At 38.2% G+C, this 24104-nt stretch overlaps 1 protein-coding gene across 1 annotated transcript in view; it reads right to left on the bottom strand.

Moving 5' to 3' along the window:
* Positions 1 to 24104, bottom strand: part of LOC104362770 (ubiquitin-conjugating enzyme E2 E1) — a 45915-nt gene that overhangs the window by 3587 nt on the left and 18224 nt on the right. Inside the window, 1 exon segment of the mRNA XM_042806426.1 lies at positions 4700 to 4832. Coding sequence (XP_042662360.1) covers positions 4700 to 4832 — 133 coding nt within the window.

The following is a 24104-nucleotide window of genomic DNA, read 5'->3' as shown; positions in this document are numbered from 1 at the left end:
GTGGGGTGACGCAGCTACACAGCCCCAGAGCCCGGCGTGTCCTCACACACTGCATGTGCGCCATGTCCTCAAGAAAGCTCCCAATGTACAGAGTGCCCGGGCTATTTTCAGACTCGCTAAAGCAGTTACTTGTCACAGAGGAGACACCCACACCACACGCTTGGGAAGACTTTCGGCTTTGTTCCTTGTAAACTGCTTGGATTTTACATTAAGCTGGGAAGCAAACAAACAAAAAAAACACCCCAAATCCTTAAACTTTTGCACATTATGGGTGGGAATGACAAAATGTGGGCAAGAGAGCGGAGATGCGTCCCCCCTTCCACAACTTCTGCAACAAGCTGCAGCTCCAAAACCAAGAACCCCTGCTGCTTTCTACCTAGGGAACCTTAGAGGTATAGCAGGTAAGAAACCAAAACGACCTTTGTCTCACAGATCATCTAACCCTCAGAGGAAAAGCAGCAATGACTCCCTGCAGCCATGCAGAAATCCGCAGACCTCAGCCGGAGCGGAGGCAGGATCACATTCTGCGGGACCTGCCCCAACCCATGCTGTTTAGGGCAAACCAGAAGTTTGTGGCCTTTGGAGTTGCTGGCAATGGCTCTGCCCTGGGTTCCTCAGCAGCCCTCAGCCCAGCCCCACTGCTTGATCAGTATTTCTCTGTTTGACCTGCAACTTTGGACTCCTTCCAAGAAGTCTTCTACATGTAGGTGAGGTAATAATTTTAACAGATTAAACACTTCCAGAAAGGGAAGCGTGGAGTATTTCCAAGTTGATACAGTAAGGGCCAAATTCACAGAAAGGTCAAGAGTCCTAATTTGTAAAAGGAAAGTTGTTAATCCTGATTCTAAGCACAAAAGCTAAATACTCTATAGGCAGTCTCTCAGTCCAGTTGATTAGTAACTAATAAAAGAGCATGAATCCCATTTGCCTTTAAAAATAAGACTTACTTTTTGATTATTATTCATGAAGGAGAGGAAAGAGAGAAAAGAAGATGACTCCCATATATTTGCAGAACACCCTGGTTCCTTAAGAAACCTCAAGATATAATAACCCTTAAGGGTTATATCCATGGCACCAAAAGCCATTTTCTCAAGTTAGAGGAGTTCTATCTAACCAAAGCACTGTGGGAAAAATCTAAATTTGTTTTCACTTAAGCAGAAAGTTAGAACGGGGATGGTGTTAGACACATGTAGCCCAGCTGTTTGCCATTTACAATTTTTTGCTGATGGTAGAAAAACCAGTCTTGCAGAGAACCTAAATGAAGCCAGCAAAAGGGGAGGAATTGGGGGCCCACTTAAAACCATACAAAAATATTTAATGTTCATTACACCTTACAGAGGGAAAAAATAAATAAATTAAAAAAAAAAAAATCATCTAAACATAGCAGATACAGACCACAACCAAGACAAACTGAGTTACGTGGAAGGTAGTACAATGTATTCAGGGTCAAGAGAACAGCATGTGGAATAGCAGAAAAATATAGTGTAACTGAACAATCCTTTAGAAATGTCTCACCTGAGGTTACATTAATGCAGTAACTACACAGAGCTTTTGAAGAGACATAAAAGAAGCTAATCTCAACCTTATCCTGAAGTGATAGCAGAGGTTAATTTATACAAACAGCAAAATGGGAGTGGGGGGGAAGAAAGTGGTTAGAGGTTATTAATACAAATGATCAAAGCACATACCAGGTCAATACAAGCTACTGTTTTCACGTCAGTAAATGAAATCTAACCCAACTCTAATCTAACTCTTGGGAAAATGGCCATTGCAATAGTACAAAAGAATAGCAGTCGTCTTGAGGACTAAGTACTGAACTCTTAAATTCTAATTATACTTGTTCATTGGATTCTCCTGAATCCAGGCCCACCCAGCATGTGCCTGACTCAGTTGCTATCTGAAACAAAGGCAGAATGAGAATGCCACACAAAATGAGAAAATATAAAAGCAGAGAACAGATTAATGCTAACATCTTCAGTGTCGCTCAATAAATGCAAAACAAGTCCATTATACATATTTAGGACAGGAGAGAGAGTATCTGTCCCTGTATCACATTTCTCCCACTGAAGTTCCTTGTACTGTGCAATGCATTTCCAAGTCAAATTTTAAGACCTTTAATTTCTCCAGCCTCAAATACAGTAGTGCAGACCCTCTTTATATCCTTCCAGGAATCTGTTAATATCACTTCTAGCAGAGTCCTCTGGCTCTCCTATAGCAACATCCTCCCCCTGAAAATTTGCTCCAACATACTGAATCAAACCCTCAGCTGGAGCTAGACCCAGTCCTCAAAGCCTGCACCTGTACATCCTTCATCAGACATCTCTAGGATACTCCTCAACCACACAGCATTTGTCAATAGTGGCTATGTCTCAACACCTTCTCTCATGCATAGTACTAAGGGCTTGGAAGCCTGCCAGGGTGACCTGTTTCACCTCACTTTATTTAAGAAGGTAAATCCTTTAATGACATTTCATTTTCAAGTTATGAAATGTGTTCTACTATAGGCACTTCACCACGGGGCAGCCCACAGCAGGGACTGTCCTCATAAGAATTACCGAGGACTCAAAGAGGCAGTAGAGGTTTTCCTCCACTGGTCTTGCAAGGCTTACCAAGGAAGATTCAAAGGAAACTAGTCCTTTCACTCTAGAGAGCTCAATCTTTTCAGATGTCAAGTCTTTTGAAATGACCTTCAACCAGTCTACTGCTCTACTGGTGCTTATCGTCAAAATGATACACTGGCTTTTGTTTCAACTAGCGGTTTCTTTATTTCTTGCCCTAAAAGACAAATACAGGAAGGCTATGGTAATTACATTAGTCCTACTACTTCCAGATGACCCACAAACAATATTTATCAGTCGCTGCAAGCAGTTGGGCAATCTGAAATGAACAAATCAGCGGGAACAAAGCGGGAGCAATATGATAATTATATTTTCCACATTATCATTGATTAACACACTAGTGTAGGCGTTAACACAGGAGCTGCTGTAAGAGTCTTTGGTCCTCAGCAAGAGAAAGGTTCTTCATTTAAACCTGAAGTACCCAAGCAGCACAAGTATGTTCTATTAGAGAATTGCTATGCTTTCTCTTATATCCCATCTCAATGTAACTGAAGCTGCATGTATTTTATTTCTATAGATATATGTGGTTTGTAAACCAACTTAGACTCTGCTAGATGAGACTCCATTTAAATGCAACTCTGCTACATACAGTGAATCTCCACTGTCTTTTAAGGCCTTACTAAGTGGTGCCTGTTTTTTTTTTTTTTTTTTTTTTTTTTAGTCCCACCCTTTTCATCTGGGTGAGGGTTTAGATCCAACAATAAAGGCAAAGAGATCCCTGTCAGAAGTGCAGAGCAGACAGCAGGGCTGAGCTGGAATAAGAAAACCTTATCTCTGGTTCTGCATCAGTCAATTTGGCATATAGGGCTGTCAATACCACTGGTAGTTATAGTATGGTCTTGCAAGGCATCAGGCTGGACAAACCTGGGACGATAAAGGTAGCGTAGAAAGCAAAGGTGTAACAGAGCACACACGGGAAGGTAAAAGCTCCCTCTTTAAATGCTTGTTGGGCTCATGACATCAACTATTGCATAAAGTTGGTTGAACAATAAATTATTCAATGCAAACTAATTAAACCAAAATAATGAAATCTATTCTGAACTGAATTAAACTCTAATACAAGAGAAGCATCTGTGCTGCCAGAGAACCTCCGAATGGGATGGACAGGTGTCAGCAGGAAATCACTAGAGATGTCCCAAGGTAGACTGTGCTGCTTGTGAATCAGACCCCTAGCTCAGGGGTAGAATTTAAGGTTCTGTTGATACTACCATATACCCTGAAGTTTATGCTAGCAAGAACAGTCCAACAGTTTCCTTAACTTGGGGAGCTTGTATTAATTTGTCTGGTATGACCAATTAGCATCGTCTCTGCTGAAATGGACTGATGGCCTGAACTATGACAAGTCCTTTCTACTGCAGACTAGACCAAAGTTTGAAGATGGGGCAGTCATTGGCATTTATCTCATCAATGCAACAACTTTTAAGCAGAAAGTTAAACGTGAACATAAATGCTTTCAGATACAAGGCAAACATGAAGCGTATACACAACCACCTCTTCCTGTAACCCGGCACCCTTCCTCCGGTGAAGTACGTGAACTACAAGGTAACATTCACTTACACTGGTGTTTGCCTTGTAGCACTGGAACACAACAACACTGGAATATAAGAGCTTCACAAATATAACACACCTACAGAAAAAGTTCATTACTGTACAAGTAGATAAACAACACAAGTGCCCCACAAAACTGAAAAATTAAATACTGATTTAGTGGCCAAACCATACATAACTATTATGCATACAGAAACCAAGTGGTTCGAGAAACAAGTATTTGTATCATTTCTCCTCTTCCCAAGTTTTTTTACTTTTCAGTTTCTCAGTCCTGTCCTGATGCTCGCATTAATTGCTTAGGGCCTCTTACAAACAGAAGCAGGGAAAAAGAAAACAAGTTCAAAAATAGCGATCAAGAGGATTAGAAAAGCTGTTAAGGTTAGTCAGCAGAAGCCAATGTAATGTCTGAAAAGAGCTGAAGCTTGATCTTAAAGAGGGTGACTTTCCAATGGGCTGCATTCCATTAACACTGCTTGCTACTTGATGGCCTGTTAAGGGTTCATGACTTAAGACGTCAGCTACACGTCTCTTACCTTTGGAGGCTTGAAAGGATATTCTGGTGTAAATGTGATGTCAAGGAAGAAAACACCTCCCTCATAGACTGAACCTGGAGGTCCTAGAATGGTTGATCTCCATTCGTAGATGTTATCACCTTTGGGACCAGCGCTAAGAGATAAAAAACCAAATTGTTTAGGAATATTACCACGGTTCAAATAAATGTGACCTGTTACATTCTTCAAATATGATATGGAAGAAAGTTTTCAGTGTTACACTACATACATCACCTGAAGTAAAGACAGGGATTAAAAGTAGATTGAATGCTTCCAAAATCTCAAGAGCTCTTACCTGGACTTAGCGTTCCAGACTGCTTAGCAAAGCTGAGAAACTAGAAGTACGGTATGGTTTTCAGCTTCTCTCTCCTGACACTTATAAGAGCAGAACTGCCCAGAACTACTAAACATGCTACACAATCTCAACACAGTAGGAAAGTTAAGTTTCAAAGAACAATTTCCTACTGTATTTCTGAAATGGCTCTTTCTGATCAGCCTTTACAAAACTGTACCACATCAAAGACCATAATAAATAAAGGACTTATGTTGATTTAATTAATCTTGTGTATTCTTTAAAACTGAAATATATTCCTGTATTATTGCTAAACCGAGGTTCACAGATTAACTGAATGAAGCCAAATATATGATGATATTCTTAAATCTAAAAATTTTCTACATTTTTATGATTTTTAAGCCGCATTAACTCATCCCATTGATATTGTCTGCATTGTGGAACTGCTTTTGTAAGGGGAATTAAAATCACTGTGTCAAATTAAAACAGTGCTTTCTCAAATCGGCTTTGTCTAATTCTAGATTCTCCCTAGCCTGCTAGCAGCTCACCAAGAGCAGTACAAACTAAAAGGTGCTGCAGAACACAAATGTCTGTTTGTTGAAAATTAGTTTTACTGAGATCCTCAGACACTTGTATTCTGTAGCATGCCATATGTCACTGAGTATTTCAAAGTACAGCTCAACCTATAAAGCCATTAATGGTTTAGGACTCCATTGCTACCTCTTTCTTTCTGTAGTATTTTCTCTGTAAGATGCCAGGGCTGAAAGCTCCCTTTGCATAAAGGGAGGTGCTGACACAGCTTTTTCCATCATGGATGCGCTATTACTTCAGAAATCTCTTCTCCCCTTGTTCTGTAAGGGGCTGGATTTTAACATCCCTAATACAATGAAAACCAGCCTTGCTCTTCTTTCCCCATTCTTTTAACAAAGCTAATATAAGACAGAAGGATAAAAAAAGGCTCCTTTCATATTATAACAATCGTGGAGCAGTATTACTTGAGCAGGAAGGCAATCCAATAAATTCAATATATACAAGACAATATGCATTTGATTAATGTGAATGGAACCAGACTAATTGCTAGGTGTTAATAACAGTTACAAATAGAAATACAATTACAAAAACATAAATTCTCAACGTAACAACAGTGATCGGAGACATGCTTTTTTCCCCTGCTCTTTGCAGTACTGGTGAACATGCTCTTGACAGCAGGGGAATCAGGGGAGAGAAAGGGAGTTAATTCTGTTATCAAACCTAAAATTTTAATTTTCAGATTAAGCTAAAAATAAAAGTTCACAATATGTTGGTGCTAAATAGTTCAACGGTGGTGAAGCTATGACTAAAAGCATACTTCCAGGGGAAGGAAAGCGTATCCGAAAGCAGTAAAGGGAGACAGGCTCTCTGCAAAGAGACACACCAGCCCCTAGGGAAAGATTTCTCTCCTCAGAATACAAAACCCCGTGCAGCTCAAGATCGGTACTAAATTAAAGTAAAAGCCATTCCATCCTGAATGCTCCTGGCATCCCGCTCCACCTTAATGACTTGTCCCTGTCCTGTGCAGGTCTATATATTTGGGCATTCAGTACTCTCCAGCTACCACTTGTGCATTAGATTGGAAGAGTGCTCTGTTTCAACAGAAAGCTCTGCCTCTTGAAAGACACCCGCTTAACTGTGCAAACTCACTGAAAAGGACTCTGGGGCACCCTTAGCCACCACTCCAAGGAATCACCTCTTTATGTACGTATTAGCAACCTACTGACACACTGTCATTACTGCAAGTTGCACTGGCGATCATCCTCCCCTCCCTCCCCTAAAGGTGGAGCTACTGAACGGAACAGGTACTTGAGCTTTGTTAGCACCGATTTACTGTTGGAATTTATATCATGAAAACTGCCCACTGGGAGCACTTCAGCACTCAAGAAATGTGATGTGTGATTAGCACTGAATACAGCCCTCTGAACCAACAAGAAATATTTCAACATTTTGCATTTTACTTCCAGCTTCAACCCAAAGGACTGTCAATAAAAAAATCCCACGGACTTAAAAAATAATATAGTATTATTTGTAATAGTCTTAGAAATCTCTTGCATCCTGTTAGGTTTCCAATTAGAGCTACTGCTGCATGCAAGTAATATATTGCTAGACCTCCATATTAAGAGAGTGCAATATCTTTGTAAGACATCAGTGGGCTTTAACAGTGACGTACTAAGCTTACCTTTTAAGGTTTTCACAATTTAATTAACAGAGTGAAATAGCTGTAGATGTCCAGTTTTTACATATTAACATTGATGTCTTATAAAGAAAAGATGGAAAGCGGAAGATGGAAGCCAGCTTCAGAGTACAATATTGCTTGGATTTAAATTAGGATTAGGTAATATCAAGCAGCTCAAGAAGACCTACTGCTTAACAGAAAAGTGACAATACTGGACCACAGCATAAGTGCAGTGGCATTAACTTTTGGTGGAGATAAAAAAAATCTGTCAAAGGTTAAAGATTACATTCTTTGTTTAAAATCCTTGCAATTATCTGCTTCAAAAAGAAATTCACTGATGCATAGAGACAGGGCTCACCGGCTCATCTGCCACCTTGCCTGATGTGTATCATCACTGCTCAAATTAAGTGTCTAGATCTACTAATGCAACATTTTGAAGCTGTCCAACATATGACCACTGGAAAGGCAATTTTAACCAATTAAGTTAAAATTGTTTTCACTGCAAGACAATAGTATGAGAGCAACAACCTTCTGAACTGAACTCAAACTACAACCTCTTCACTTCAAAGAAAGAAACGAGACAAAGACTGGTAATGCAGAGCCAAAGATGACATCCGAAAGAAAACTGAAAAAATCCCAACCCATCATTATCATATCAGGCAGCATGTGTTACACAGCAGTGCAAATAAAATCTCTCTTCCCTGGAAAAACAGTGATGTACTCAGTGAAGATGTGCTGCACCCACCGTAACAACTGTTTCTGATCATTCCCAAGTTGCTGCGAACTTATCATCTGGGCAGATGTTACGACAATAATGCCCAGTGCAAGGCAGTTTTTGTTCAAGAACTCTACCTTTCCAAGTCTAGAAGCAGAGATCTGAACCCTGCTGGTAAAGGCAAGGCAGAAAGAAAGTCTCGGCACAGATGAGACCAAGCTCAAATTTCTGCCTGGGCCAAGTCCCAACCAGCCTTGCTTTGCTTTGGAAAAATCTCATCTTGTTCTGCCTCCCTTTGCTGGCAGGTATCATGCTCTTTCTCGATTTAAAAACCAAACAGGTAAATTAGGAATGCCAGGAGCAGGGGCTCAGGAGCAGAATGATGCCTCGGTAAATCGGCTGCATGCTCAGATGCCTTGCAGTACTGAGCAATTGTAAACATAAGTCTGTCTCAGAGATTAAATGTTCATGGAGAAGACACACACACACACCTTCTCATGTATTGAAAAGGCTGAAATGACAGATAGTCTGCAAGAGCAGCCAGCCTGTGGCTTTTTAATGTTAAGCCAGCCAGATACAACCTCTACCTCAGGCATACATGACATGGTAACACTGGTATTTTTGGTGCACAAGCTCAGCTCCCTCCTCCACCTGGGCATCCCTGAGAAATCACTCAAAGTATGTCTGTGCCATGGACGGAGGGCAGGATATTTTGGTGTTCACCACACGTAACTGATGTACAAAAATCCCTGGGAACACACTGATGATACTTTCCAGTAGAAAGACTCAGAAAGAGCCTACTGTTCATGTGAACTTGCTAGGACATTTGGAAACTACCTAATCCTTTCTAGGAGTTGACTAAATAATAACGTAAGTTTTTCCTCTAGTGAAAATATTGCCCAGTGAATACTGCAGTCCCTCTTCTTCAAAATACAGAAAGCATGCAATAGAAGGTCACTGTAGTGATAAATTAATCAAAATTAGTCAATGCTACAGACACTAGGTTAATACCCCGCTATAACAAAGAGGCATAAATTCCTTTTAAAAGCTAACTAATTTAGCAGAGTGGTTTAAAAATGCCAGACAGCTATCTGCTAGAGTGGTGAGAAGAAGGGCAATTTCATGGTATCTTGAAGTAAATAACAGCTAATGAAAAACTACAACATGTTTCCGTTAAAACCGCAAGTAACAAAACCACAAACTCATACTCCAGCTACTCCATATCCCTAGATTCTATTTTTGAGGCTATTTTGCCCTGAACATAAAGAGTCTGATGCAAGTACCTAAGCTGTTTTGAAGCTGAACACTTGTCGAAAATAAATATAATTTCCAAAAGCACTGCAGACATGACCTTTTCCAAGGGACACAGCTCAAATCAGAAAGTGAACAACATACGAACAGCACATGGGAATTCCAAAGTGGCAGAGAATCTAATGATCTCCAATGTAAAGCTGTGCCATTACAAACTGCGAGCACCATCAATTTTTTGTTGTTGTTTTGTAGTAAGAAATAGTGAATGACTGCACATGAAATTGCACATTGGTCATGTACACATCACCCTACTAGGCAGCTTTAGGAAATACTTAGTTGACTGTTAGAAGGTCAGTCACTTTTTGCTTTGTTACCTCTGCCCCCTCCACACACCCCCCTCATTTTTTATTTTATTTTATTTTTTTTTAACAGATGCAAGCCCAAAATGCATTAGGAATCTTGACTGCCAGGGAGGCAGAGTATCATTCTCAAATGAAGTTCCGGTGCACCTTGGTTTTCCCTCTTCATCCACCCCAGTCCTGACCTCAGGGTAAATATCCTTTCTTTTCTGGTAGTCCACCAAGCGGGTCCACACTGAGCTTGCTCACCTACACTGTAAGGCTGAATCTGGCACAGATATTGCAAAAGCACCCCAGAATCCTAGATCACTGGAGGAGGCAGGTGCAGGATCTACAAAGAAACAGGATAGCTCATCTAGCTTAGCCTTTGAAAAACACACACTTACAAAATCCCTCATTCAAAGAAATTTTGCTCTGCAGATCTTTAAGCAAGCTGTGTTAAAAATGGGAATGTCAAAGAACAGAGTCAAAATCAGCCAACCAACCAGGCAGCTAATCCTTTGGCCACAATGTCACTTCAAAATCTCTGTATTAATGCATAGCTCTCATTTTTGAAATAAACTGTCACCCTCTGGATACACTTTAGCTATCAAAATATATTATTATTATTTTTATTACTATAGCACCAAGACACTCCATTCACAGACAGGAAGCCAATATGCTAAGCATGTTACAATGCAACCCAAAGATTTGTGTACACAACTTACCCTGTTTTTTCAATTATAAAATAAGCATTAAAACATTACACAGTTATCAGGAAGAAATTCAACCAGACAAGACAGAAGTAGTTAAAAGGACAGCCTGGGCCATACATTTAATTGCCATTTTATTGCCATTTTTTTGTAAGTAGTTTAAAAGTGGGATATAATTCTTTTGCCTCCCATTTTTAGTCAAATAATGGAAATGAACAGAAAAGAAAGGAAAAAAAATAAAAGCACAACAAACCCCGTCCTGGGCAACCATGGAGAGTTAAAGGTAACATACTGAATTAGCACATGACTATGTGAATCAGAGTGATATTTTTTGCCCACTGTCACTATACGCAGCCAAGCTGCCCCTCTGGGTTAACATTAGCTAAAAATGATGGATTGACCAGGTTCAATGCCTCCAAGCTCAATGAGAGACACAGGGAAAAGACAGCAAGGGAAGAAGTTGCAGCTGGCTTTAATTAAAATGTAAGAAGGGAGTAAAGGAGGGAAAGGAGAGGTAAGCAAGCAAAGATGGAACATCAGATTGCTACAGCAATCCAAACTATAAAATTGTGAAAACAGAACTTAATTCTCCTTCTAATGCATGTTCAGGGGCAAGGTTTTCAAGTACAAAGCAGTAAATATTATTAGTTCTCTGGTAACTCATTGAAGGTACTGTATTTTCTGTCTTAAATTTAAAATGGCAGTCACAATATTATTGCACAAGAGTAAGTCACCTTACAAATCTCACCACATTTCTAACAGAGAAAAGCACACACAAAATTTCTGCTTTACCATCTGGGAAAGCTTTTCCCTTAAGTATCAGACTAATGTAAAATTGGGGAGGGGAGGTTTGAAACATTGTACATAAATTGCACAAAGCTTAAACTGGAGGATAAATGGTGCAGCGAATTACATTCTTACGAGGTTAAAAAAGGAACTAAATAACTAAATAGCTCTGATAATGGAGCTGATAAGGTGTTATGCATGGATTTATGAGACTTCAAGGAAAACTCTTTCAGGGGGATTTCTTTGTGGGAAGAAAAAAGAAGAGACTAGATTTTCCCGTTTATATAAAAAACACTTGGCAATAAGATCACATGACAACCTAGAGTCTTCTTGCCAAGATCTCACTCTCTTCAATTACAATAGGAAGAGAAATGCCCAGGAGTACTTGCAAATTTAGGAACTTCACCTGAAATATTTCAGTCTCTGCAAAATATTACTGTGAAGTTACCACTAGACTACTTGGTGAAAAGGCCAAACCTCTTGAATAATTTCACTGCAGAGTTTGATTTTTAAACCAGGCTTCAAAGATTTAAAATAAAATCTCAGTTAACAGGGAGGTCAGAAGGACACTTACGATATTCTCAGGAGTGTGCTGCAGCTCTATTCAGTTTAACAATAATCACTTCAATTTAGAAGCAAGTCCTCATAAAAAGGTTCAAGAGAAATTAATCCATTTTAGCATTGGTTCCAAAATGGAAAGTAAATCCGTCCTGCTCAGCTCTCAAGGGCTTCCATTTTCCTTTACAGCGGTTTCTTCCTAGCCTTCTCCACCTCAAAGCACTGGAAGTTTGTCCCACTACATGTAGGAACATTTTCAGTGTCCAACATGTCTGCAGAGAGGCTGCTTCTGCAAGTTTGTGGCTTTACTACGTACAATATGCAAATACAGAAAATGCCGAATTAAGTAGTCAATGAAATTATTTTAATTGTGTGCACATCTGTTTTCCTTTTCTCCTCATAGTTATAGCTTGACACCGTGACCAAAAATTAAATAAATTAAAGTGTACCAGCTTATATTTGACCTTGCATCTCCCATTAAATAATACCCTACACAAGAAACAATAAAACAAATTGGGAAAGAGAAGAAGAGAATCTGACTTGCCTAACAATTAGCAAGGGCTTATTTAAAATGACAAGAAGATGTGATGGCAGAAACTGTGCTCTGCCAACTCAACCTTGTGTTATTTTTACATCAGTTTCCTTCCTGCCATTTGTCAACTGGACTATTAGCTGCCAACATAGGGACAGAAATTCCTTCACATCATCAGACCTCATTTCCAAATTCAGTATTTATGGCACAGATATGTAATTTACAACTGGTAAACAGAAATAGGCAATTTCACAAATGCACCATTTTTGCAACTATATCAATTTCTTGGGGTCTCTTCACATTCCAATGGGTTTTTGGAAGTTGGTATAGAAATAAAACTAGTAACCCTACTTGTTTCTGTAATTCTAATGCTTTTGTAAAGCAAATATACTCTTAAAGTGGTTGCCCAGCATCAATTTGACAGTCCTGTATTTAAAGACGGTAAAAGGGAATCACTACTATTAATAAACATGGAAGTTCTTGTGTCACTAAACTCAAGTGTGGCATACCCCTCAAGAGAAAACAAAAGCTCTACTTCCTCCTGGCACCGGGACATAGTAGGTTCTTCACATATGGAAAAGAAACTACCCTCTCTGACAACAACACAGTTCAGTAATGTCCCCTTATGCCCCAAAAGCAGTCCTAACTGTGATAAATTAAATGATCAGAGGGGTCTCTCCTAAATACTATGCTTTATCCTTTAGGGGAAATAGAAATCCACCACAATTAACCTGCCATTCTAGAATCAAGCTGGGACCTACATCTGTGTTTCTGTCCTCCATGTCTGTTTCCTGTCCTGACCGTATCAGTGTGGGAATATGAAAGGTGGTCTCAATAAACTGATAAAAAAAGCCAGCATGTCATAAATATTTAGGTGCTCTATAGTACATCAATTGTAAAACTGCTAAGTTTGGACCCACATGATCTGGAGACTTCTGTCTCTTCAAGTGTCACCTGCTCTACTTAGGGGGAAAAATAAAAATAAATAAAAAGATCCCACCTATTTCATAAGCCTACCTAATCCAGCATTGAGATAACACAGTGGACTGGTTATCCTGGACTTTACCATCAGTTTGCCCTATTGATTCCATCATAACTAGTAATTCTGTAAATCAAGAAACGCATATGCTAAATAACTTACATCGAAAGGTCAACAGCAGATACAAACCAGCCTGGAAAAACTGGCCCCAGAAAGTTAAAGATGATGTGTAACAGTTGGCAAGACGCCCCTGCTATGCTGAAAATTGAAAACAGACAAGACTCTTGAGCTTCCTCAAACTAATAAGGACATGGTTCTTGTGGCTTCACCCAACTGTCTCCTCAAGCTAGCTTTCTTACTTCCATGGGGAATAAAAGTGCTTTTTTATTTCGAAGAGGGAAGACAATACATTGCCAGAATAGAGATACACCACCATCTCTCTCGCACCAAACTACGGGAAATCCATTTAAAGTCTGTACTCAGAACAGATGATGCAGTATTTTAAGATTGCTAGTTTATATGCAACTAAGTTTTCAAGAGAACATAACCTAAGGAAAGAAATCTGCTCATGTACCACATGCTTCAAAACTGATCCGCCTGTCCCACCACCTACCTACCTACCAGCCAACTCACCCTAAAAACATGATACGAATTAAAACAATTCTATCAGCCAATCAACACCAACAGAGTCTCTTTCCCATTAGATCGAGGATAGGTAAAGTCAACACCACTTACTAGAGAACCAGGTCATGCCATTGTCTTGGCTTCAATCATTATGTTGCTTCCCATCAGCATACCAATGCTGATCCCGGTAACATTATGTTGACAATCAAAATACACTATGTTCTGAAGGGCATATCTTCATAACACCTGAAAACTAGAAAGAAGAAAACAAAACAAAACAAAAAACCACTAATCTGGCTATCTTCCCCTTCTCCTTTACCTACATTAAACTCTTTACATCAACTTCCTTTCCTCGTCATTCACTAAATAAATCAAGAGCACTACATTTGTATTAACCAATTTCACTGAAGGTAATAACATCAAAATTACACAAACCACCCCATACCGAAACAAAATTTGGTTACTCTTCTCAAAACAACAACAAAATAGTCTCAGTTATGCTGCACTACCCAAAGCATCTCAGATTTTCAGAATTCTAAACTACTATCAAAGTCGCCTAGCAGAAAAGTAATTTGAAAAAACTGCCTTTAAGTGTTGAAACTGTGACATGCACAGACTAGAAATTTTATCTGAGATATCTGAGAGTTCGCTATTTTTTAAGTAAAACAAGGTTATGTACACTTTAACACACCAGAGCTGCCAGCCAACTATATAGCAGTCACTAAAAATTGTTTATATACCACTGCAAGTTGTTCTCATTAATAACAGTTGCAAACACCAGCCTGTCACACTAGCTAATTGGCACTTATTGTAGCAGATACATACGCAAATACTATTCTGAAGCTGATGTGAAGGCAAAAGCTTGAAAACCAAAAAGTCTTTCAAGGGATTTAAAAACAAAATCAGGCTTTTGATTTTTTGATAGCATATTCACATGCATAAAGATAGCCTGAATAGGCATTTGTAGTAGCTTCCTAAAGTTTTGTTGATTTTTTTTTGTTTTCAAAGTATTAGGAACATTAAATTTAATCCACATTAGGAGTCACAAGAGGACTAAACAGTGATCTTAAGCAATGTATACAGTGCTGTGGCCAACTTGCACGCCTTAACTTGAAGGACAGATACAGATATAGCCCTTCACAAATTATCTTTTTTCTCCAGAACCCTATTTAGCAATTGACATTAAGCAACTTCCACCCAAAGCAAAAAAACCCCACATCATTGAATTTCAAACCTCCCAATGCCTTCACTTCATGACATTTTTGTCTGGATGTATCTTCTGAATGTAAGGAAACATTGAAGACAAGGAAGTGCCAGGAAATAAGAGTTTCAACTTAGGGCATTACATCACTTACACCTTTTATAAAAAGAACGCCACATTCACAAACATAAAAGCCAGCAAAAAAAAAAAAAAAAAAGAAGAAACCACCATAGAAGGTGTCTGCTCCTCCCTGATTTCCACCAAGGAGAGACGACTTAGCAACGATTTAATAAGTTGGAAAGCCAACACCCATGGGTGGCAGTTAAGTTCTGCTGACAGAGGTTGGCAGTGGGCAGGGGAACTGCCAGGGAGCAGAGGGTGTCCAGGCACCCTCCTCACCAGCGCTCCCGGTCCCAGGCGGCTTGGAAACATGGCTCCTTCAGCTCACCACTGACATTCGGAGTTTAAATCAAGTTTCAACCTTTTGCTGTCATGAAAAAAAAAAAATCCTGTCAAGTTTACACTGTAGTTAGCTGAAAACACTGATGTTAAACAACACTTCAGGTATGTTACCATGACCTGGAGGCTTTTCTACTCATTAAAAAAAAAAGACATATTTTCCTCAAACTTCCTGCCCAACCCATTAAGTTCACAGAGAAGGCTCTTTAGTGGCATTTAGTAAAAATCCACGTTTCTTTATTGGATGGTGTTAACATTTTAATTGGTAGTAGTGCTAGCATGAAATTTGGTACTGTATTTCATAAATAGAAACAGAAGGAGGAAAGCACACCTCACACATACATGCAAGTGTTTTACAGTTTACATTTTCTAACCTTTTAACCTGAGCATTGTTACAAGTGACACCTTAAAGCAAGAGTGGCAAGATTGGGAAAGAGTTCCTGGGTGTATTTTGAGAGTTGTGCATCACTTTCATTATGCTGTAACTACTTCCATATAGGCGGCAACAGAAACACAGACACAGAGATAGATGTACAGTTTGCACCTAATTTTACACTACTTATGTTTTGAAGCAAAACTGAACACATTACTTCTAATCAGGCACAAATACAAAACTGGCATAATAGCATACAGTAGTATGGCAAAACACCTGGAAGAACTGACAGCCTCAATACCCACACTTGATGTAATTTTACATACATAACATAAGAAGAAAAATAAATCTATCATTAACTACAAATCACAGGGGGTTTGGGTATGAAGGTAGGGAAAAGCACTGTAAGAGCAAAGAAAAATTGTTTCCAGTCACTACAGCTTCATTCACTTTGATTTTCTTACTAAAAGTCATTTAAAATATTCCTTTTAGTGAAATAAAGATGTTCAAACAGCAATACTTTTACAATGTAAATATATTTACACTATTTACACTATGTTAGAAAATTCCTTAGTCAATCTAGGCAATCCCACCTGAACTTTCAAGACAAAATAATAAAGAGATATTTCTTCATTTAAGTTTCTATGTCAAGATCTCAGTTCAGAAAGGCCAGTAAATAAACCCCTTGGTGTACACAGAAATAGCGTTCTTAATAAAGCAGTAAGAATAGACAAATTCCAAAGGCAGCTGACACTTCCATCATTAAAACAGACATCTAATATTTTTTTATTTTATACTGGGTTTTTAATCAAATGTAATTAAAAGTTACGATGAAACAATTCCTTTTTTTCCAGTTAAGGCAAACTATCTGAAAATAGTTCTCTTCTGCTGAGCTTGTGGCTGTCACAGAAGAGTAAAACAGATCACACACACAAAATCACCTCAATGGTAGTATTAATAACAGAGTAGCAAACTAACCCATACTAAAATTATTTTTTAATTCACTCTGTATAAATATGTATAAAACTGCATGTCAGACACGCAACTTTCAAGCCTTGAGTTAATGACACTACAAGCTTGAAATGTGATCAGGGAAAGTCAACCTTAAGATTAAGTACTGGAGTAAGACACCCAAGTATGTGTACACTCGTTTTCAGGTTTAAGACTCAATTCTCTGAAAGGAATATTACTTTGATTAAAATATTACAGAAAATACTCTTGGAAATTATCCTTAAAGGTGCTTTTGTTGCACATTATATATAGATACATATATGTCTTTGTGTTTCACAATGCCCAAACCTTTTTATAACACAACTTACAAAGATTTTTTCTAAACACAGTTTTCTCCGACAACACTGTTAAAATAAAGCTCAGCCCACCGATTAGTATAATAGAAGTAGTATTACTGCAAAGACACTGATCACAGGTCAAATGCAAATTTTGTCACAGAACTTTGTTCCTCTACTAGCTTATCAAAATAAATATAGAAAATCACCAGGCTGGATCTGAAGTGTCTCACTGGTTTCCAGTGTTAAATGGTTTAGAAATGGGCATTGAAAGGCTCCTGCCAGGTCTTCTGCTTTTCCCTACCTTAGCAACATTCTCAGTGGTAACTGACTGAGCCTCAAAAACAGGCATCTGTTTTCCTTCTGAAATGAGCATAACAAATAAGCTGCAGTAATTTTGTCTGGTTTTGCCCTCCATAGAAGTCTGAATCTTTTTGAAGCTTGTTAAATTCCTGGTTTCGGCAATATAATACAGCATGGAATCCCTGTGTCTAATTTAATTCTGTAAAAATTAAATAAATTATATTTCTCTATCTTTTAATCTCATTCCATATGCCTTTGTTCTTGTATTAGAAGACAGAGGAAAATAAGCTTCCCATCTATTTTCTCTAGAGAATAAAAATAAGGAAAATAAACATTCAGGCTGTTTTCTGAAGGAAATAATCCCTGTGTCTTCACACGAGCACTCCTCCAGTTTGTTTTTTAATAATTTCCATCTCTCCTCTCCAAAATCTACCTATTTCTCCAATATTCTTTTTGAGATAAAGTGGACAGCATTAGACAAAAGTTGATGGACAAGACATTACTTTGTATGTATCTATATTAAGCGTTTTTCTCAGTCACATGCCAGGAAAATCTACTGTCTTTCCTTTTTCAAAATTGGAAGACGTCACCATAGGTGTGCCTTTAATGAGCACTAGGCCAGTAGAGAGTAAGTTTCTTCCCTACTTTCAAAAAAGTTTGCAGCAGACCATGTGTTGTTAAAGATTTGTCCTGTTCGCAAATACATTTGTCAAGTGTCTTTCTAGAAGCCAGTACTTCTGTATCAGTCTGGGCTAGTGGAAGTCAATGACAAAACTTCAATCAAATCCACATGCAACGCAGGACAGAGAAATCTCTTTTGGGAATCTGGAAAAAAAAACAGCAGTGACTGCAAAAAACAGATTGCTGCAAAGCACTTTGATGAGGGTTTGCTTCATCACACTTAGCCCAGTCAGTAATTATGTCATTCCTCATTCTCACACTTACTGTCAGCAAAGAACACTTTTGAAAGCATCCTTGTTGCTTCTGCATCCTGTAAAAATACAGAATATTGTGTCCTTTATGGAAGAATAAACTCTAACAGTTTGTTATCAATAAAGGCTGCTGCTAGGCATCTTCGAAACAAGCAACAAGCTTTGCTTCTGTCATTAATCTGACTGTAGTTTTTAGATAATTAAAGGAAAGCAGAACCTTTCAAAGAAATGCACACAGCTCTGCAGAGAGCTGAACTCCTCTACAGGAGACACTTTAAGTTTTTTTCCTTTAAAGCCACATGATTTATTCAAGTTGCCTTTCCTAAACTCCCAATAAGAGAATCTAAAAACCAGAAATATTTTGGCTAATGCCCAGGGATTTCTAATTATTGTTTCTATTATGCTTTTGCTCAACTATTTTTTTATTTTCTTTCTGACACTACAGGTGTGGGTTTGTTGTTTTTTGGTTAGGTTTGTTTTGGTTGGTTGGTTGGTGGTTTTGTGGGGATTTTTTGTTGTTTTGTTTTGTTTGTTTGTTTGGTTTTTTTGTTGTTGTTGTTTTGTGGGGGGGTTTTTTGTTGTTTTTTTTTTGTTTGGGTTTTTTTTTTTTTTTTTAAAAAAAAGCTTTAGCATATCAAGAAGATATTTCTCCTCCCTGGCCACAGCGTGTAGGAACTGTGTAGTTTAAAGCCCTGCTGAAATTTGCAGGCATAAATGTCAACTACAATAGTCAAACCTTTTAACATATTTATTACTTCATTCCTGATATTCTTCCACTCTCTGGAATTAATTCCATAACTTGAAGTGCCACTTATTAAAAAGCCAAGACATAGTAAAGAACCTGCTACCGTCATCACTTCCTTTGCAGAAATACAGTGATTTCACTCATCACAGCATACTCGAGTTTAATCAACATTGTGGCTCTTGCTCTGTGTAGGTATTAATCATTCATAAGTCTTTGGATTCTATTGCTCACTTTGTAGGTCATTTCTGCAGGCATTCCTGTGCAACCTGATCAGACGTGATGCATAATGGTCACTCCTGGGATGAGCTGATACGGAAAGAGACGTGGAAAAGGGGCATGGAAAGGGACAAAGAAAATATTTGAGGGGGATATCCAGTCCCAGTAAGAAACAAGACAGGTGTGTATGTGTATATGTGGAAGAAGAGAGGGACAAAAACACTTGCATATGTACAAGCCAGTATTGGACAAAAAGTTTTCCATGCAGTGCTCAGAATTCAATTAAGTTTTAGTCTATAGACAACTTTAATTCAAAGGAACACATGAAAAAGCACACTCTTCTGATACAACATCTCAAGATAATCTTGCTTAAGACTAGGAGCATGGATTTAATACTGCTCCAAATTCACCATAATTAATAAGACAGACTTTGAACATGATAGTTACATGCCTCCCAATTCTAATTCAAATCCTGTTATGTTCTTGGCCTCAATAATTTCCTGTAACAGTAAGTTTCATAGACTAATTATATGTGTGAAAGACACATAATACCTTCCCTTTTATTACTGTTATATTTGCCACCTTTTATTTCAATAGAACATAACTCTTCGTTCTTCTGTTATGAGAAAAAGAAAACAGATGTTTCCAATTTATTTTCTTTTACACTAGTATTCAGTGCATCATGAAGCTAACAGTTAAACAAATGACTGAAATATTTCATTCTGACTGTGCTCTTCCAGACAGAGTAAACTTGCCTGCTTACTAGGAGAATCTGAGAAAGATGAACAAGTAAACTTGTGAACTCTGAGCAAGACGCTTATGAGAGAACATGAGAAAACAAATACTACAAGAGTTTAAAAATGGTCTCCTATTTGATGCTAGTACACCTATATCTGAAGAAGGAGGAAAAAAAACCCCAACAAACAAGCCAACCACAAGCTCTAACCAAATGAAATACAGCATGTATGACTGAAGATGCTACTGAGGGAGAGGGACAATAAAAAAGCAGAAGAGAACCTATCATGTTATGTCACCCAAATCTCTGACATCACACATACTCACCATTCTATTTTAAACCTCATTGTAGAAGCAGTTACAGGTAACAGTTCCAACTTTGTGAGCATAAGCAAGTTCTCAGTTGCCATCATCAGGGTCACAGATGAATGGATTAAAAAGGATCAATGCCACAGTTTTATAACAACATTTCTGGGCACTTGCAGGAAGGGAACACCTCTATATTTGTATACAGCTACCATTATCTGGGTGAAAGCTGCACCAAACATAAGCATGACTTCAACAAAAAACATTTAATAAAACAGATATTTCATAAAATAGGGATCTCTATGTAGAGGCATTACATTTATAAAAGCAGTGGAAGTAGATTTCAGAGGGACTTCACTGGATTACAGACAGATGACATTGCTGTTACAATTTCAGTGGAAACCCTGATTGATTTAGTTATTGCAGGACAGGAAAAGACAATTCAGGGAAACTACAGAGCCTTTGTATTACCTCAGTTATAGGACTGATCTCTAAATACAAAGGTTATCTACCCTCAGATCCAATACCAGCCTGCACTGTGGTTTACTGAGGGCAATTCCAACTTCCCTCACCTTCCAATGACTCAAACACCACTGCAGTTAGCTGCATCCAAACTACTGCCAAATCATCCAAATAAAACCACTGAATGCAGGAAAAAAATGACTTCAGAATTCTGGCAGTTTCTGTATGAGATTTTAGCTACCTATCAAGTAGGCATAGAGCATGCTAGAAAGATATTTGCGTGACTTTGGCTCAACCTCTCTCCCAGGCTAGGCACTGAAAATCATGTGAGAGTGATTCAAAAGAACAAATACAAAACCAATGTACCCGAGAAGTCCAAGATCACAGTCCTTTTATGTTATGCTACTTAAATGAGGACTACAGCCTCTTCATTTTGAATAATCTGGTTGTTCAAATGTTTAATGGAAACAACAGTGTACTTGAGGAAAAAAATATGCTTACATTGCAATGCTTCATTTTGCAGTATCATGGGATCCTTGATCTTTACACCAGCATCATTAATATACATTAGTTACACATGAAAAGGCATCAGCTATATGTGATCAGCTTTGAGGACTTGAAAACAAATTTCTAGATGAGAAACTCTTGTTGACAATACACATAATTTGGATCAGATTTTTTTTTTAAAGGTATATTTTCAAAAATGAAACATTTTATGAAACAAATAGTGTTCTTACACAGTTAAATTTTTAATTTTTCCAAGTCAAAACTCTGCAAAGACCAAGTGAAAGCCACCAATCTGTTATGAGTAGCCAAGAGCACAATTAGTACTTGCTGACAGAAGGACTGGATGGAAAAAGGAAAACCCAGGTGGGTGAAAAACGAGGTGTCCTAACTGGGTGTGATAACATTCAGATTGAGCTTTCTAAAAATGTCATACATCTTTTAACAAACTTGGGTGACAAAGGTACAGCTATATCTACTTCTGATCATACACACACTATTGCATATATAAAATCTGAGTCTATGTGCATGTGCATATAAACATGCAAATGTACATATACACACACACAAAATCCGTATGCCTCCATAGCTATACTCACTCAGTTCACTGGCAGTTAAAATGAACAGCTACTGCTATTGTAATAATACTGTAGAAATGCAGAAAGACCATCCAGGATTGATAAAAGAGAATTAGCCCACTCCAACCCCTTCGCATAGATATTTCTTCAGAACACACACATTCTTATATAGCCTTCCATAATGCCAGATCTAGAATTATATTATCATTTTTGCTAGAAAATGCCAAGAACATACAGTATTGTAGCACTGATCCCAGCTAACACCTTTTGCTCTCACTCATGACAAGTCTGGCCTTACCCTTTATACCACTGGGATTAACTGGCAAATCAGAATTATCCTTGGAGTCTGTTCTGCCTACACGTAAGAGACTTTCCATGTGTGCTTCTCCTGGGTGATGTAATGTTCAGAGTTTAGGAAAATGTGTATTCTGTCAACTTCTACAAGTCAGGTTAAATGCTGAAGAAAAGGAAAGCTGATCTTACAAGACTTCTATATAGTTATTTTTGCACACTTGGGATGGGAAAAGTGAAGAAAAAATAACCCTTTTCTTTCTCAGAAATACAACTGCGTTCTAGTAAGTGAATGCAACAAGGGTGTTTGCACACACGACAGCTCTAAACACACCACTAACAAAAAGCAGATCTGTTTGCAACACTGTTCCCTTAGAGCTGTTGTACAAATAATATCTAGCAGTTTTAGAATTTGTAAATTATTATTAATTACCCCATAATTTGCAAGATGAAATGGTGGGCAAAATACAAACCAAGCTAAAGTCTACTTCATTTATTTCAAAGTTGAAGACTGGTGGCTGTATTCTATTGTCATTCTTCTTGAACAAATCACAAACTGCAAAACACGTATCAAGAGGCACTTTTTAGAGCCTTCCCTACTGTAAGGGATTTACCTTTAACTGCTGGCAAAATCCAAGTACACATTCCCCTCCTGAGCATCTTTTATTCTTTATAGTTTGTTCCTGTTCCTTTAATCCAAGTGGAGCAGACCCCCTACAAGTAGGTATGCCTCCTCAGCACAGGCTGCAGAAGGAGGGTTGCTCTGGCTCACTGGTGACTCAGTTCAAGTATCTTTCTGAACAGAGTGAAAAGCAGGATCCAAGCTATTCAAGCTCCAATTAGTTTAAGCTATTATTCTACTCGAAGAAAAAGTCTACCTATTAAAAATGTCTTAGCAGCTGTGACCAACATGGATGAAAAGTTGTGAGAGGCTGCCCAGTGACTGTTGTGCTGGTTTTACACGCTCTTCCCACTAGGGCAAAGAATGATCAAGAGACTCATCATCTCAGCAAGTACTCTTACTGTAAACAGCTAGTGTTGAAAGTCAGACCCTTAATAAAGATACGTATTTCATAATTTTTCTCCTGAGACATGTAGTTCTACTACATACCAAAAGAGGTACAGAAAGAATCAAAAATATAGGATAATTTAAGCCTAATTTAAGCCCTTGTTTTCTTCTTTCTTTGTAAAGACAAATTTGAACACAAAATAAATCACCTTTCATAATCCTGCGAGCGTGCTAAGGATGCACATGGGACTGATTCCCTACAGGCATTCAAGTATTAAAAAAACCAAACCAGTCCAACAGACCTCCCCTCATCTAGATCAATCTCTTACTGCATACGCATTTATCTCTTTCTTTTCTTTGTTTGTTATATGCTCACTTGCTCTACAATTGACGTTTCCTGAAGTCAGAGGACTGTAACAGTCAAACCAATGCATGGAGAAAACAAAAAAACAAAAAAAAAAATCTCCCACCAAAAAAATACCCCAGCACAGCACGTCCTAGTTTTTCTTATACTGTAAAACAGGGTAACAAATATGAGTAAGGAAACAACGTGAATATGTGCATGGCATTATTATTATTTTTAAACAAACTGTCTATATGTTTGCTTTTCATTAGCTCCCTGTGGTGGCAAAACTACAAATGTAAAAGTTAGAGACATAAAGGGAAAAAATTAAGTAGCCAATAGCAAAGATTTCAAATACACTTACACAACCACACTGTTTGTTTTACAGCTGCTTTACATAACAATAAAAATGCAATATACTGTGGGCTTTTGGCAGCATGTAGAGAGACAGCATCAAATGGCAATAACGGAGTAAGCACAGATGATCTCTTTGGAACAATTAAGCAATTTTAGAAGCACCACTATGTCCAACAACTAATGGGCCCAAAGAGACAGAAGGGTCAAAAGTGTGAGTTTCTCCCTACTGACCAGGGATCACATATGACCCTTTGGAACAGAGCATAATTTCATAATCAGATTATATAATC

The sequence above is a fragment of the Tyto alba genome, unplaced genomic scaffold, assembly GCF_018691265.1.
Source record: "Tyto alba isolate M040663 unplaced genomic scaffold, T.alba_DEE_v4.0 Super-Scaffold_46, whole genome shotgun sequence".
In the NCBI taxonomy this organism is placed as follows: Eukaryota; Metazoa; Chordata; class Aves; order Strigiformes; family Tytonidae; genus Tyto; species Tyto alba.
Note: the sequence above shows the minus strand (reverse complement) of the source record. Positions and strands in the feature narration are given on the sequence as shown.